Here is an 18,142-nt window from a genome sequence, read left to right as displayed (position 1 = left end):
GCCCAGTTTTATTATTAGAAAAGCTTTATTCTTTCTAACAATGCAGGAAAACGTTTTTTTAGTTGCAAAAATAAAACCCAGTCGAATAGAGTATGCACGAGTTTGAATGTTGTGATTTGGGGGTTGTGTTCTCTAGAGATGTTTGTCCTCGTTGTTTATGTATAAAGAAAGGAAGCTCATTCTAACCCTGCATTCACATTAGTAGGTGAGAGTGTGTCTGACACCTACTTCCTGTCAAACTTGTAGCTGTGATTTAGTGATAAGCAGACAACACCCTGCATCAAACCTCAACATTTTATGCAACTAAACTATGGCAGAATGAAGCAACACATAGGCTCCGACCAATTCCTCAGACCAGTCTTAGACGAAGGAGCCGAGGTCCACAGCCTCATCTCTCAAAACATCTATTTTCAACCCTGATTCACTCTGAGAAATAAAGGAACAGATACGGACTTGTTGTTGAAATCATAAAAATCAAAGCATTGTAGTTAATAGATATTTTCTTTTTTGTAAGCCACATTAGATTGAGCACACACTTACAAAACAGTCTTAAATGACCTGGCAGACATGATGAACCTGATGCACACGTTTTTTATATCCGGTGCCAGTTCTCTGGATGGCTATCTCTTAATTTGATCGTTGAACCCTGAGAGATCTGGTAGGAGTCACCCTGGTCAGTAACAAATACATATAAAAGTTAAATATCATATTCTGACATTAGATGTAGCAGAATTCTAAAAACAAAAAATTTAGCTATTAAAAAAATGATATAAAATAAGTTAAATGTTGTTGTACATAAGCAGCACAGTGTGATTGAATGTCATTAATTAAAATGCTTAAATCCAAACTGAAAAGTAAATCAGTAACGAAACTTGATTATTTTGAATTAAATTGACATATATCATTAGGTAAAGGTTTCAAGGCATATTCAGTGAATTAATTTAATTTATTTATATTCACATGTAAACGACAATAGCCTCACAACTCCAGTAGAGCTTTTTTTTTTACACAGCAAGTCTTCCCTCCTTTGTATTGATGATGGGGATTGCCTTCAGTGGTTATGCGCTATTTTAAACCTTCCATTCCCCTTAAGATATCACCAAACACAGCCAATTTAATTATCCTGCATCTTGAATCTAATAAGTGTTCTCATTGGAGTGATGGTAAGGCACACACACACACACACACACACACACACACACACACAAGAATAAGACACCACAATGTGGCATGCTTGTCTGCTAAATTAAAAGTGACATCAGGAAAATTGCAAAATTGCAATAACATCCAAAATGGAAGAAAAAACCCTGTCTGTTTGATACAATCCCCACTCCCACCCCCTGGTCTTCTCTGCCCTGCCATGTCTCGGGAGGTCTGGAGGCAGTCTGAAATATTTTATGCTGTTTTTAACCTTCAAATCCATCAGCTGGCTGAGAAAAAGGTCACACTCTCTCTCTCTCTCTCACTCTCTCGCGCTCTCTCTCTCTCTCTCTCTGTGGAGTATTGATCCAATTTGGAGAACAGACGGCGCAGAGAGAAAGACTTACACAACATTGGTTGTTTGACAAGGAAGTGCATCCCCAAAATGTGGGGCTCGGATCTCTTCTTGGAGGCAGGAAGAAGGAGTTGGCTGGCTGTTTGTGTAGAATGTGTTCTGATGTTGGGGAAAGGGTTTTTGATGTACTTGTAGGAAATGCTCCCATTGCCCTGATTGTCACTGAAGTCTGTCAATTCCCCTAATTTTCAACACATTTTAAACATAATCTAACCATAAGAAACTGGTTTATATTTAAAATATATTGCATTGTTTTACAGCTATGGAATTTAGCATCAGTAAAGTTGTGCAATTTATGTTATATACATTTTACATAATAACAGTCTCACAGCAGTATAATTATCTTGTAGTTTTAGTATTATTCATACATTGATCATAATCTCCATAGTAATAACTTACTCTATAACAGTGCTACTGCAGTTCACCAGGTTGTTTTTATTTTTATGTTTTGTCGACTTTACATGTGTTTTTCACATTTCTTTTAAGATAATTGTTAAGTAAGTAAATTGTAAAGTAAGTAAAAAGTTAAGTAAATGTTTACCATTATAAACTATGTTATTATTATTTAATTAGTTGAGATATTTAAATGTACAAACCTTTATAAATGTTTGCATACAATTTGCAGTCCCTTAGACTGCATATCCACATATAATCTCACACTCATGAGGCTCATAATGTGTGTATATATGTACCTTACCTCCAGTGTGCATGCTTTCTGATCATATCTGACCCCTGAGGATGTGGAGTTGTGGAATTTCTTTGATGGATGCAGGACTTGAGCTGGTAGAAAAATGAATAATAGATCATACCCTCATAAAATATATATCTGTAAAGAATGCCTTTTATGTCATGTGGTGCAGTGTGGAAATCAGAGGACGTCTGCAGGACGCATGTCATAACTGCTATTTCAAGAGTGTTGATGCTTATATAACATTTATCATTTATTTTACTCAAGCTTTCCTCAGTTTTCCTGAAGAAAATACACTACATAAATGATCTCCAATCTGTATATAAATCCAATCAATATATTATCCTTTAAAGAGGATTTCCAAGACCCGATAAAGGATTACAATATTTTAGCTGGGGACCACATCCATAGCTTTTTTTTTTTCTTTTACACAAAGCCCAAATACCCATCTCCTTAACAGGATGCTTTCTTATAGAAGCTCTAACCAGGTCTGAGGTCCAAAATCTATTCTAGTATTCAGAAACTTCTCAGGTACTCATTGTTTTAAAGCTTAGCTGATTAGTGAATCTCACAATAATAGCTAAAACCATGTTCTTACAATCATGCCCAGCTTTGGCCTAAAGAGTATTTCTGCAAAACTACACTTTGAAGCTTATTTATTTATCACAGTATGTATATTGCTAAAAATACCATTGTGGTTATTCCTTTCTGCATGATATCATTTGTATATCAAATAGTGCACCCATAGAGAATAGTACCCAGGGCATGATGGGTACAGCTGTAAGCCGACTTTTCTCTGTGGGAGTGGAAAGACCCTGTTTTGGAAACGGCCTTAGCTCGGCCATTACAGGCCGGACTATTTTTGGAAACAACAATACAGTAGTTCTGCTAGGGGTCACTTTAATGCATGACTAAGTCTTGGAATGGGGTAACAGAAAGGAACCTTGTGTGTGTGCATAAAATGTACATTGTAGATTAATTTGAGTGATCCAATTTGGTGTCCCCAAAATGTGGGATTTTGAACAATGATCGATGTTATACATTTCCATGTGAGAACTCTGAGTCCTGTTCAGGACCTCACTGATGAACAGCAGCCACAACCTCCTTTCAGGCACTGGAGGTGAGGATAGGACAGGGTTTTATTTTTAACCAGCTAGGAGTATGTGTGTGCGTGTGTGTGTGTGTGTGTGTGTGTTTGTGCATGTGTGTGTGTGTTGTATTTTTGTGTTAATACCAGCAGTCACAGAGCATGGACTGAGGCAGATGCAGCGAGTGAGAGATGGGCGAGTAAGCTCAGGATCAGGAGACAGGCGATTAACCCAAAGTCGAGCGCTTAAGACTTCAAAGTGCAAACTGCATCAAGTGTAGAGCCAGGCACCGCTCTGGAGGACAGAGTTGGGGTGTGTGCATGTGTGTGCAGCAGGGGCAGTTACTGTGTTGCCATGTTTGGTGAGATGGGCTTGGAGAGGGGGGCTGGGCTATTGCCCAAAGCATCTGTCTGTAAGTTCAGAAAGGTATTCGGACTTAGCAATGATGTTTTAGTGAAAGAATGCATGCTTCTTTTTACATGAGAAGCAGTAAGGAGAGTGTGCCAGTGCCAGTGTGGCATTCTACAGGGTGTAGTTAAATCAGCTTCTACACTGGCTCAGGGGGGCTCATTTGCAGCTTCAGCAAAACCTAAGCAAAAAGACACAGTGGTCTTTGATGCATTTGTGTTTGGTTCGAATCACAGGCTCATTATTTTTGTTTTGTGAAGCAGAGACATAGCAGAGAAAGTCCAAAAGTATGGCCTGAAATACTCTAATCAGCAGTGACACTTACATGAAGGGTTAGAAATAAGCTGGAACTCACCAGAATGACAATAGGGAAGACAATGCTGATAACTGTGATCTGCTTTATTTTCTATCATTGTCCTCTTTTTTATCATTATGGATATCATTTTTATGTATAATCTAATTTAGGGAATTCATAGTTTTCTAATGATTGCGTTTGATGAAAATTTCAGGATTTGACTTCATTGTAAATTGTACACACAAGCCAATGCCACCTGAAGTTAGATTAATTCCTGACATGGTTAAGACACTGCTGGATCGAGCCAACTATCTCCAGATGATAGGGCCAATAATATAACTCTATACTTACATCTTCTTCTTATCTGCTCGAACCATGTTAGGCTGCCCTTCATTTAAAATCTAGAAATGGCAGAATTAATTTGTCTTTTTCTTTCACCTTTATGAAAATTTGTGCATTTATTTCACTCAATATATAGTGAAATAAATGCACAATATTTGCATATCTATTGGATGATTTAAATATAATATAGTTATTTCAATTAAGTAAAAGTTACTTTCAGTAAAAAGACATAAAATATGTTCCAGCCTTGTATATGTCCTTCACAATTAACCTGTTTTTATTTCCCATAAACTAGAACCCCTCCACCTCCTTATACACATAACCACTTTTCTAGAAACATTTTGACATTTTATAATATGAAATATAAATAATCAAATATTTATTCATTCTCTTGAAGTTTTAGTTAACTGAAAAAAATACTAACAATTAGGATATTTAGGATCTTGACACCTACAACATATTCCAAAAAAAGTTGGGCCAAGGGCATGTTTAACACAGTGATCCATCAACTTTTTTTATTATACTGTTCAATAATTTGAGAACTGAGAATACCAATTCTTACAATGTTTCATGTGGAAATATTGTGCATTCTTGTGTGCTACTACTCAGCAGTCTGTGGTTGTTGTCTGACTCTCCACTTCATGATGTGCCATTGGAGACAGATCTGGACTGCAGGCAGGTCACTCCAGCACACACAAAGCCATCCTTTAGTAAGACATACAGAATGAGGCCTGGCATTATCTTGCTGAAATATCTGTGGATGGGATCTTGATGGCAGCGTACATTCAGCATATGTATTATTGATGGATTACTGGATGTTCCGTGTTCTCATTTGCATGGTAAACAACAACAACAACCTAGAACCTGGACTACAATGAACAAAGCTCATGTTTCCACTGCCTTCTGGGCCATCTGAGATGAGCTTGGGCCCAGAGAACACATTATCAGTGAATTGTTTCATGACAAGTATTTTCCATATTTATCCAGGTAGCATGAAAAATTCTTATGTTATGCCATTGGAGGGTTCAAAGGTCATGCACTTTCATCGTGTTGCCTTACACAGACAGATCTCTCCATATAATCTTTTTACAGTATTATATACAGTAGATCTACTGTATATAATCTACTAGTTATCTCAACTGTGCATTAACCACTTCAGATGTTGGTTTTGAACTGTTTGGCCATTTTCTCGTTTTGAGCCACAACTTATCTTTACTTGTAAAGGATGAGCCTCTTGTTTACACAATCATGACACCAATTCATCTTCGTATTATAGAATGTTTAAAGGTTCATATATATCTTTAACTTTCTAAAAACATTCATTCTTTTTTGCCTCTGTCCCTGTATTTTTCTGGAGCGTTTAAGGCATCAAAAACTGAATATAACTTTATGAAATGAATTTAACAAATGAATATATCACAGATTCTGTTTTTACTGCATTTTACAAATTGCGCCGCTTTTTATTTATTTATTTTTTATTATTTTCTTTTTTGGAAATGGGGTTTATATTTGCAGATCTAGAGATGACATATGACAGAAGTGCAGCAGGGTTCACAAAAACATTTTTACATTTTACATTTTTTACTCATTTTCCATTTAAATTCACACACACACACACACACGCACAAACACTCTTTCATTTTATCTATCTCTCCCATGCCTTGGATGCTCTGTTCTTTTTCTCTGCCTATCTTCTCTGTGCTCAGATGCATTCAGCAGCTCTGTCAAGAAAAGTATCCTTCCTTTTGGCTTGTATTTTACACCCACAAATGAAGCCTCTTTTTCTTTTACACTTCGCCTGCCAATTGTAGGCATTAAAGAAAAAGACTGGAGAAAAATAGCAGTAAAATAGACAAAGGTACAGAGGTGAAATGTAAATTAGATGTGTGACATTGCTAGCTTTTAAACTCAATGGAGCTATGTATAATTTGTAAAATTACAGGGATATAAATCCTAAATAGTTAATTCTACTATTTTAAATAGAATGTACCGTTTTTTATTTATTTATTTAATTATTTTTTCCATTTCTATTAAATATCTATCTACCGTTGCAGAACCTCTGCCTGTTTAGGAAATTACTGTTCTGTGGGCACATCCTCCATGGTTTATATATGTTGCATTTCTATTTCATTTATAGAGATATTGTGAAAAGGTTATTTTGCAGAGGAATAAAACGCTTTTTTTGTGCAATTTGAAAACACTGAATGTGGGAGTAATAATTCCCCATATTTGATCAAATGCATTTCAAATAAATATGTGACGCTGTTCTGAGGAGCCTCTGGAAACACTCATCTGTTGGCAGCGCAATGCAGCAGACCTTGGTGCAAAAAGTGAAAACTGAACAAAACAGAGCACACAAATGAAACAAGCGTAAGACTGAGCCAATCACCACCCCCTTCTTCCCCACTCAGCCTCTTCTCCCCTCCATTCTCTTGCTTTGTTCTCTATCTCTCTCTCTCTCTTTCTCTCTCTCTCTCTCACACACACACACACACACACATCCCTCCCTCTTGGCTCTGTCAGCCCACTCCTCCCATCTTTTTTGAAGTGTTTTCCTCTCCCTATCTGTCATTTTGACAGTGTGCAAATACTCAGAATCCAGCATTGTGTAAGCGTTGCTATTAGACTGGGGCTTTTCATTATATGAAATGGAACTAATTAACTGTCAGAACACCAAAGCTTCCGTTGTTTTGTTCTAAAGCACTAGAACCACAAATATACTACACATATATACATATTTATGCATACAGCACTCAGATATATATTGTCAGCAATCAATGGAAGCATGCAATTTTTAGACAGATTGTCAGTAATTAATCAATAAGTGAATACAATAGATATAAAAGTCCACCTTTATTTTTTTGGTTAAGAACCATTATGTACCACTCCTAAATATCTCTGTTTTTCTGTTCCTTTAGATATGTCTTTGCATAGGTACATAATTTTAAGTGCATACGTGTTTATGTGTGCACAGGTGTATGCGCGTGTGTGTGTTTGTGTGTGTTTCCGCATGTAGAAAAGGGTGGTTGGTTGCTATGCACCATTCCGACTCCCTTTCAGTCCCCCTTGAATGCTGGAGTTGAGTTGCCATGGAAACGCTGACCCCTGGGAGTCGATGCTTTTCACGAGGAGCCTCTTTTTACCCAGTGATTCACAGCTCAGAAAGCACAAGGATAAAAAAAACTCTCTCACTTCTTTTTATATGTCTTGTAATAATCTTCTATTTGATTTCTTATTATTTACAGTGATCTTGAATGTTTTCTGGAAAAATAAATGATGGTTAAAATATTTCTTTAGGTAAAATGTCCTTACCAATCCATTCTGTCTTCTTATACACATATTCAATTTTTTGCTTGGACCCTCTGGTTCTAAATGAAGGTAGGGTGTGTGTGCAACGTAATAAGAATGAAAACAATCTTCACATATAATTATTTTCTCATTTCGAGCATCAGCTTTAAAGTGACCCCAAATGCCTAGATCAGTTTGTTCTCTGAGAGAATTCATTTAACCCTTATTTTAATAAGGCCAGTATGTTCAGGGAATTGTTTTGTACCCAGATGATTGTTATACATGTGTCCCAGGTTCAGCGTTTACAGGCTAGAGAAGAAACCATGGTGACCACTGTTTATAGTTCCTCCGTCATTGTTTCCTTTAGAAGCACAGTGTTAATCACACACTTGATCTCTGTTCACTGACTGACCAAATTAAAATCAGCTGCATATGTTAATCTTCCAAGTTCTTCATGGCAGATATGCCTTGAAACACTTTGGTTAGGAAAATTTCAGTCTTGGACAATGACTGTTTTTTGAGCTGTGTTTGTAAGTAAAAGTAGAAACTACATTTTAATTTGCTATTGATCTTTTGTTGTTGTTTTTTTTATTTAACATCAAATCAAATTGAAGAAAGTGAGAATTATAGAGCTAAATCTGAATCCTGTTGACATATAATTAATATTAAATGTAAAAGTTTGGTTTAGTAATAGTAATAACTAGAATTAAGAAGGTTATTCTGAAGAAAATACTGATTATCTTTCGATAAGTATATACAATGATTAGCTGAAATTGTTCACCTCATAGCTAAGTGCTTTCTGATTTCTGTCTTTGCCAGGCCAAGCTTATTGTGCCCAACAGCACAGCGGGGCTAATCATCGGTAAGGGAGGAGCAACGGTGAAGGCAGTGATGGAGCAGTCCGGTGCCTGGGTGCAGCTTTCCCAGAAGCCAGAGGGCATCAACTTGCAGGAACGTGTGGTCACTGTCAGTGGAGAACCTGAGCAGAACCGCAAGGCCGTGGAGATCATCGTGCAGAAGATCCAGGAAGACCCACAGAGCAGCAGCTGCCTCAACATCAGCTACTCAAACATCTCTGGACCAGTGGCTAACTCCAACCCCACTGGCTCCCCGTATGCTAATTCAGCTGAGGTGATGCCGGCCGCTGCCGCTGCTGCTGCAGCCACTGCCTCCAGCCTCCTGGGGCAGGCCAGCCTGGCAGGGGTGGGCGCATTCCCAGCTGCCATGTCCAGCTTCTCAGGGAATGACCTTCTGGCCATCACATCAGCCCTCAACACGTTAGCCAGCTATGGATACAACACCAACTCCCTGGGCCTGGGGCTCAACCCTGCCGCTGCATCTGGAGTTCTAGCCGCTGTAGCAGCCAGCGCTAACCCTGCTGCCGCTGCTGCTGCTAACCTGCTGGCTTCCTATGCCAATGACGCTTCCACCAGCACAGGGCACCCCGCTACTGGCCTGGGAGGCTTCACATTGGGCTCCCTGGCTGCCGCCACTGGGGCAACTAATGGGTACCTGAGTGCCGCTTCCCCACTAGTAGCTAGCTCACTGCTAGCCACAGAGAAGTTGGCAGAGGGAGCCAAAGATGTGGTGGAAATTGCTGTGCCCGAGAACTTGGTGGGAGCCATCTTGGGCAAAGGCGGCAAGACGCTAGTGGAGTACCAGGAACTGACGGGAGCTCGAATCCAGATCTCCAAAAAGGGGGAGTTTGTTCCTGGCACAAGGAACCGAAAAGTTACCATTACAGGATCTCCTGCTGCTACGCAAGCAGCCCAGTATCTCATCAGCCAGCGAATCACGTACGAGCAGGGTGTGAGGGCCACCAATCCACAGAAGGTGGGCTAAACAGGGAGAGAGAAAGAGTGGGGGATGGAAAGATACAGAGAAAGAGGAAGGAGGGCAAGAATTTTGAAGAAAATCATCATCAAGCATTGTGCATATTTCAGTATTAAAAAAAAAGATGGAAAATATAGTCCACTCTAAAAGAAGAGGAATGGGTCAAACCGAAAACCAAGAAAAAATGTGTAAAATGTATATATGGGTTTATTTCTTAAGTTTTGATTTTTTCAGGATTTTTTATTGGTTAAATTTTTTTTTCTTTTTTGTGGGTTTTTTTTTCTTTTCTGGACAACGGTATTTGAGACTGGCATGCTTCCGCACCGCAGCTCCCAGCAGGCGGGTGGGGTGGGGGTGGGATGGGGTTTGGGGAGAACAGGGTGGAGCGGTTGGACTTCAACCTCCCTGGAAACAGCCCTTTCCCCATCCCAATCCCTTCCTAGCTGATGAGTTTTTTTTTTTCATTACTTTTTTGGCTCCTCAGTTTAAACACCCGCCCCATGCCCACGTTCCCTTTCCCGTCTTTTTGTGGGTCTGATGAGACTGCAAACAAGTGCTTGGTTTTATAGACCGAAGGCAGAGCTCCCCTAGCTAATGGCACCCCAAACCAAGCTACCCACCTCCCAGCCTGCCCCAGCGGCACTGCTCAGGGTGAGCTAGGGAGTGAGATAAGAGGCTACAGTAGCATCTCGTAACTGCAGCACTAGCCTAAAAACCTGGGCTTGACCAGGTGCATGTCATTTGATGCTACTACAGATGTTGCTAGCATAAGGGAAGTTTGTGGATCTTGTTGGGGACGTAGGCCAGGATGCATAATGCACCTGTTTGGGTCAGAATCTCAAGTAGTACCAGAGCACCTAGAGATTGTGGCAATTCCTCTATGTGGCGTGCAGTCTGGTATTAAATATTATTAGTAGTACTACTCTTATTACAGAAATCTCATCACCATCAACATTATTTATTAATATAAGTTCACCCATAAGGACTGAGGTATTTTAATTTTGTTTCTTAATCTGTGAATTCAGGTTGACATGAATGTAAAGACAATATTTTGGATTTAGTTTTTTATTTAAGTGGAATGAATAGTGTCTCACAGTGTAATATATGTCTTATTTAAAGTCCAGTGACAAACGCACCGTCGGCACCATTGAAGAGATCAAGAGCAGGGGTCAGATATGATGTACTGTACAGTGATTTTAATACAAGGAAAACACACACACACATATGCACCTACAGACACACAAATTACAAAAAGGGAATGACGCATATATGAGTAATGGTTAGATGTAAAATCAATGGGACTAGATCATTTACATGCATATCTAATAATTGAAAGAGAATGTTTTTGCACAAGTCCAAGGGAGGATACCCATATCAAGAACAAATCTTGAAAGTTTCAGCTTCTTTCATGTGATCAAGACCCTTTATGGACTTGTTCTGTCTCGAATCACATGTAACATTCAAAAATGTCTTCTTTTCTGTATTAGAAAGTGTGTTGCACTTTTACATTTATTTTATGCGAGCAGACATGAAAGTATCTTCTCTAATCCCCGATCAATGGCTGTGGAAGACTTACATACAGGTAGATATTTCATATCAAACATTGAGATGTCCCACAGCGCCTTGCAACTTTGTCTCTTTGTGGACACGTACTACTGAACAACTATAAACATGAACAAAATTCAGTTCCGATGGGCACAGAGAGTCTACATTGTGCTCAGTCAGGCCATTTTCATTTTGTAGGAAATCTAAATTCATGGTAGAGAGAAGAACAAAACTTGCTCATAGCCTGATCAACATGGTTGTGAGTAAAGAGATGGTTAACTGTCCACTTCTTATGAACAGACCACTACTTGGCAAACTGTTTATCTCTCTGTACTCATCAGAACTGCCCACATGCTGCATATATGCTGCTAAAAATAGTCCTGTAGTACTGCGTTTCTATTGTTGTTAGATTACACTGAATTTCGTCTTAATGCACTGTGAAGTGTGGAGGCCATGCTTGAAGGCCCAGAAGTCAGGGTTTTATATACTAATCAAGCAGTTTTAAAACAGCATCGTGTCAGGAGAAAAACATGGAAATTGTTAAAATGACTCCTACTTAGGACAGACTGGTTTGCTACACTGAAATTAAGATATCTTACTAATGATGAATAGCATGTATCAGGCCCATTCTTTAGTTATCAGGCCCAGCTTCACTCTTGAATAATCTCGGAATACACAGTCCTTTCTCACAATTCCGAGGTAGCATGTGGACCGATTCCCTCATACAGCTTAAATTGCCCACAATTATTAATGAAGCTTCATTCTAACTGTATACAAGAAGGGGAGTGAAAAAGAAGTTCAAACGTAAAACCATCTTTTACTGAAAATCAAAGTACATATCAAGACATTGCCCAGCATTTTAAAATGGGCATGCTTTTACTATATAAATCTAAAGAGAACATCTTCAAATTGACTGGAGCAACGGGAGAAGCAGAAGTAAAATATGACCAGAACCACAGGCAGAGTCTAGGCAGCACTCTCTTCACTGACTAAAGACATGAATGTCTTCCTCTCAATTGCTATTGGAGCAGCAGGGAGAGTATATCTGAACCAATTTGGTAAGGAGGCTTCTTTATTCCCATCTAATACCATCCACTTCCCTCACCTCTTTTCAACCCCTCTTTACCTCCGTGCACCCCCATTTTGACACATCAACCCAGAGACCCCTTTCTCTCACATTTCTCCATGGGTGGCAATGTCTGGTGCTACGGTGCATGTTTTGCTTGCCCTTTCACAAAACAATGACTCCACGAAAGAGAAGATGTGTCCTGAGGTGTTGCTGTGTAGAGAGGAAAAAAGCTTGCACTAGGCTACACCGCAAATCCACTCTTTGAAAAAGGGAAAAGGATCTGTGTGTAGCTTCCTTATCACAGACTGGTCAATGTAGGTTAAGTGCAGTGAGGTTGCACAGAAGCAGAAAGCCAGAGAACCTCTAGGAGGAGCAGTGATTTTAGAGCACAGATTACCATCAGGCTGATTTTGGTTTTGTGTCTCAAAAATGCACCAGTGATGTTAGTTGTTAATTAACCAAGCTGCTGCAGTAGACAATAATGTTAAAGTGTTTTCCAAATTAAGAACAAATAATTACTTGTGATTGTGCTATTTAAGGAAATAAACTAATATTTAAGTGAAATCAAGGAAGTGACAGAAAGTGAGTGCCTCCGCATTTTAGAGTGCATCCACATCTCTCTTTTATACGATGGTTCAGTACATAGATTCAGATCCAACTATGAGCAAACCCACTAGAATCAGAATCAGTCATATTCACATTTAATGCCCAACTACACACACAAACACACACATGCACAGTAATACACAGATATTTTGTTTAGTAGGAAACAACAATGAGGAGGCTTCATTCTTTACGTAAGAAGTTCATAGAGGTAAAGCAAAGCTAAGATATTACTGTGAAATTTCAATGTGAACACTAAGAAAAGGTGCCAACGTAGTGTGCCTAGGAGCAGCTTTCTGTTTTAGATTTGGGTTTTTCTTTTTTCGTTTTGTTTTGATTGTTTGTTTTTGGTTGGGATTTTTTTCAGTATTTAGAATGCATTATTATACGGGGGCATCTGTATTTTTTTCATTAGTTACTGGGGAAACATAAAATGTGATGAGTACTGGAAGCAATATACGTAGTAGCATGTCGTCCTGTCTTGTCTTTTATTCTGTCTGTGTAGGAGCTTTCGATTTACATAGTTGTTGAGTAGGTTTATGTATTTAATATTTTTAAGTTGTGAAGATGCTGCTATTGAATAAGTGACGTACTAAAATTTAAGATAAACATATCTGGTCAGTTGTTTAGCAAGATGTGCTAGTTCTAAGAGGTGTAATAAATGCTACATGATGAGATAATTGCTATTTAAAACAGATTAAATAAACCTGTGCCAAAATAGATATTTACAGATTCAGCCACTGTAAATGTGCGATTTCAACACCATAAGTTAAAAGCAGACATACTTTTATAAATTAAAAAAAAATGTGAAATGTGCCAAACAAACTACAGTTAAGATATAACTAGCAGGGGCAAAAATGAGTTTTTAAAACTAGTATGAGCAAAATAGGCGTTAGTGCTATTAAGTTGAAAGTTTTCTACCCCCTCAAGAAGTAAAACAAGAGGAAGGTATGAGGGAGTCATCTTGCTCACCAAACAAATGCATATAGTGCCATGTGGCCATTAATGCTACATTAATGGGGCTAGAAGACTGCCGTAGACTTAGGCTAGCATGGATAGAGTTTAATAAGTTATCAGCATTCTTATTACAGCCTTTTCTAGTTCTGAAAATGTATTTTGTGAAGATAGATGTTATCTTTTTTGCACGTCTATATTGCATGATATCAAAGTGAAGCGTGGAAAAAAAAAACCTTCAAGAAACAAAAAGCATACAAAAAAAAAATTGGCAATGCGCGTTCATTTTCAGGACAAATCTTTGCATGCCAACAGTTAGAGCATTGTAATTTCCTTTCATTTACACATCCAGGCTTGTCTTTTAGTTCTGCTAAGACCAAACTGAGAAGTTTTGTTGTCCATCAGCAGGAACCAAAATCATTCATTACATAGTCACAGTTTGTGCAATTTTTTTATACTATATTTGTCCAGTGGCCTGAGAAGCATATTTTAAGATTTAAGACCATGTTCTGATTGTGATTTTTTTAAATTAATTAATTAATAAATAAGTAAATTAATTAAGAGAAATAGTAGCCTACTCAAAATTGGGTAATCTCACTGAAACCAAGTTCTTGTCCTTGAATGTCCACTGCATAAGTTTGCATATCACTCTTTCGGTCATGACTATTAGGGCATGATGTGTTTTTGTATACTGTGTGCTTATACTAACATCATTTAGGCTACTTTATTTCCTGTACTTTCTTCAGCTTCCTACATCATAACTATACATTAAGCTCAATTCCATTCTAATGATATGCACTTTATAGTTCACATCCACAGATGGCCCAAATTCTAAATGACAGTGAATGGGTTGTATAGTTTTACATCTGAGCTCTATCTCTGCTATTCAGCTTTTGCAGCTTGCATTCTCTTATGTCTCCCCAAACCCTTCAACACAATCTGTTTGGTAGACATTTTACAAGACATGTCAGCAAATGCTAATCTCTGGCTACCCTTCACCTCTAATCTACATTAGCAAATGGGGAATATGCAAATGCTCTCATTTTGAGTTTATTGTTGAGGTGCCACAAAGAGAATGCTGATATTGAGCTAGTACTCCTAGACTGCATGAAAAGCATGACAAATGTCCCAGTTATCCAAAGCTGGCCAGCAGGATAGTTTCTACAATTTACAGAAATTGGAAATGCACTTGTTGAGGTTTTTGATATTTAATCACAACACAAATGATCTAAAAAAAAAAAAAGGTCAAGTAAAAACCCATGATATGTTTTTTTTCATTCAACACGTGATCAAGTCATTGCACTGCACACAGTCATGCTTAGTGTCTGACCTTTTGTGGGAAATTTTTCTTGCAGATTTTGAATGAGGGTTTTCTATGTTTGTGCTCACACGCTTTTAGCAGCTTTTTGTTTGTGGACATGTTGTGGCTCTTCTCTGTTGGTGACAAGTTTTGTTTCCATGTTACTGAGTTTGGCAGCTTTGTCACATGCAGTAGGGTGAAGATGAATGCAAACTTATGGTTAACCTGTTGAAGGTCATTGCTTTTATGCGGGCAAATGGCTAGAGCAGAGCGCTCTTCCAGCAGCCCATCTGCCCCCAATCCAACCCCACCCTAAAACCCCTGGCCCCTCACCATCAGGAAAGAAGCGTGGGGTCACACTTAAGCTTGAACCCATCGAAGCACCAGCAACGCTAGAACACATTTGTCATATCACTGTTCTTTTCTCTCTTTTTGATTTACCTGTTCTTATTTGTATGACACTCTCTAACCTAGACCAAGTATAACAAAAAATCATTCATATGTATCCTGTTTACTCCCCCTTTCCACCTTTTGCACTTTTCACTGCCCCCTTTTTCCAACCACTACCCACACTTCTGCCGACCTCTCCCTCACACCCTCCCAGACTTTCTCCTGAGTGCCAAACAACAACAGTACCATTCCAAATTTTTTGAGTTCTCTTGTATGTTGGACATCCATCGGACGCACCCATGAAGCCAGCATGTTCCTCCATAACATGATGTCAGTCATGACGCCTCAACATTACCCAAAAAAAGCAACCAGTAAAAGCGAGACCTGGAATAACATGGTAAAAAGCTGGCTACCTCTCATAAACTGCTTTTCCTAATTCTCTGTCATCTCTTCAACCTCCAGGACATCACTGATTGTGTGCCATAATGTTGGGGGCACTTGTCACTCTCCTCACCCCCAAGTCTCTCCATTTGATTTTTGATGGGAAACATTAAAACAACAACAAACAAATTCATTTCAATGACAGTTTTTTTCTTTAACATAGAAACATGCTCAAAAAAGCTGAGGAGTGTAAACGTCAGCTGCGCAGCCATCTTCTGTCTTCTGAACTTTGAACTTTTCACCCCTCATGAACTTTATTGACCTTCCTCCCCTTCTGTGTTCATCAACTGTTTGGACTTAAAATCTCCATTCCATCTCCAAACCTTTTTTGAGACTGTGCAATTATAGTTGATATGATTGGATTTATTTCTTTTTGTTAAAATCATCATTGGGGACAATTCTCAGAGAGATAAAGAATAAAAACAAAACAAAAACAAAAAATATGAACAAGCTCCAAACTGCTTCTCCACAACTTCATTTTTTCCTCTCATTGTAAATATTTTTTGTCAGATTTTGTTGAACTGTAACCAGAAGCGTGTTCAACAGAATGGGGCTGGCAGCATAAAATCAGTTTTGTGGAGCGTGCCAAAAGACAGTGTTAGAATAGACACATTATTAATGGTGTGGCATTCAGCATTGATGTTAATCAAACATGCTAATGCAGCTCTTTATTAAAAGAGCATCCATTTCCATTTAGAGATTTCGTACACTGACTTTTAAACATGTTCAAAGATGCATTCGAATGCAACATTAGAGTCTGTGAAATGGACATTAACCATAGGGATAGTGTTCAAAGAGTTTACGTCTGCACCAGTTCCCCACACCTGCTTTCATTTCGGAGATGGCTGTAATGTCTCTATATTTATTTAGTGTATACCTTTTTATCATAGGTGAAGAATTGCTTATCAATCACATCAGTCCATCAACAAAATTGCTCCTGAAACTCATGGTCATCATGTTTTTGTGCTACTAACATTTAAGCTAGACAGATAGATTAGGATTCATACTTGAATCGATGATAGCTGTTGAGCTCTCTGTATATATCAAACGTGTCAAGTGTAAATCGTGTCCATTAGATGTTTTCACCATTGACCATTTTCTGTGATTTAGGAAGATTGGCCATTTCCATGAGTCATGATTAAGCTTTGTACTCCACATCAAATGTTTCTATGCTGCCAGCTTTCTTTTCTGATAACCCTTCATGACCTTATTTATTTTGAAACTACTATACATTATTAATAAATGACAACAACTAGAAAAGGGGAATGACTGGAAAGATGAATTACTGTTTTGTTTTTAGAATTTTAGTGGTTTCTTTTAACACCATTCATTGACTGACTTAAAAAAGTATTGAATATTTAATGTAATTGTAGCATTGTGTTTGTAACAAAAATAGTGAGTTGTGTTTCTTGACTTGTTGATTACCAGTGAAGTCAGCAATTTAGTGCTAATATATATTAAGTCGTTTTTTAAGATTTTTTTTCCTTCCGACAGCAACAACAGTCATTATAAATGTTCATTTTAGCATCACCTGTCTTCTGTTGTCTTATTCTTCACCTCCCACTACACTCAATCTCATCAAGTAACACATTGCAAGTTTGTGCCTGAAACCATGTGCTCGATCTTAGAGGGATCATGATGCATGAGCGTGTGTGTGTGAGAGAGAGAGAGAGTGAGAGAGAGAGAGAGAGAGAGAGTGAGAGAATGAAACTGCTGTGACAGGCCTGGGTGGGTGGTTGTTATGTCCGTTGTCCACAAAAGATTTGTTGGGTTTCCATTTACCAATGGAACCTACTGATGTTATAGCTGAAACCCATCATGTGAGCCTAGTTGGTTTTTGGTCGTCCATAACCTCCCCTTTCCCAACCACTCTCCACCACTACCTTCCCCTCTGAGTCATCCCCTGCCACACTTCACACCATGTGATGTTCTCATTGATAACATACTACTCGACCAGATCCACCTTAACTCTGTCTCCATGCCTCCAGAGGAGGCGGTTGCCAGCCAACATCCTTCCCCTCATGATTCGCCACCATCCTTTACCGGCTGCCGGGGCCACGCCCAACCTGACAATTCTAAATTTAAATTAAAAAAACTGAAAAAGGAAAAAAAAAAACAATGAAAAAAAGAGAACGTAAAAAATAAATACAGACCAGTGATTCTCAGGGTGTCTACTTGATCTACCTTACTTTTGTGATTTCGCAGAATCACAATCCAGCTCTCCCTCATGCTTTTTAAGGAGCCCAAAGACAATTACGATGTATGATTGCTTATCAAGTCTTCGAAAAAAGAATGATATGCACCAATCTAAAGGAGCAAAGCAAAATGCTGTAATGTTTACAA

The 18,142-nt window shown here is 38.6% G+C and overlaps 1 protein-coding gene across 1 annotated transcript in view; it reads left to right on the top strand.

Annotated features, from left to right (window-relative positions):
- nova2 (NOVA alternative splicing regulator 2) overlaps nucleotides 1-16,238 on the top strand; it is a 50,164-nt gene extending 33,926 nt beyond the window's left edge. Inside the window, exon 4 of the mRNA XM_066665102.1 lies at nucleotides 8,484-16,238. Coding sequence (XP_066521199.1) covers nucleotides 8,484-9,506 — 1,023 coding nt within the window. The 3' untranslated portion in view covers nucleotides 9,507-16,238. The remainder of the gene's footprint in view (nucleotides 1-8,483) is intronic.
- Nucleotides 16,239-18,142: the final 1,904 nt, after the last annotated feature.

Source organism: Hoplias malabaricus, chromosome 1 (assembly GCF_029633855.1).
Source record: "Hoplias malabaricus isolate fHopMal1 chromosome 1, fHopMal1.hap1, whole genome shotgun sequence".
In the NCBI taxonomy this organism is placed as follows: domain Eukaryota; kingdom Metazoa; phylum Chordata; class Actinopteri; order Characiformes; family Erythrinidae; genus Hoplias; species Hoplias malabaricus.
Note: the sequence above shows the minus strand (reverse complement) of the source record. Positions and strands in the feature narration are given on the sequence as shown.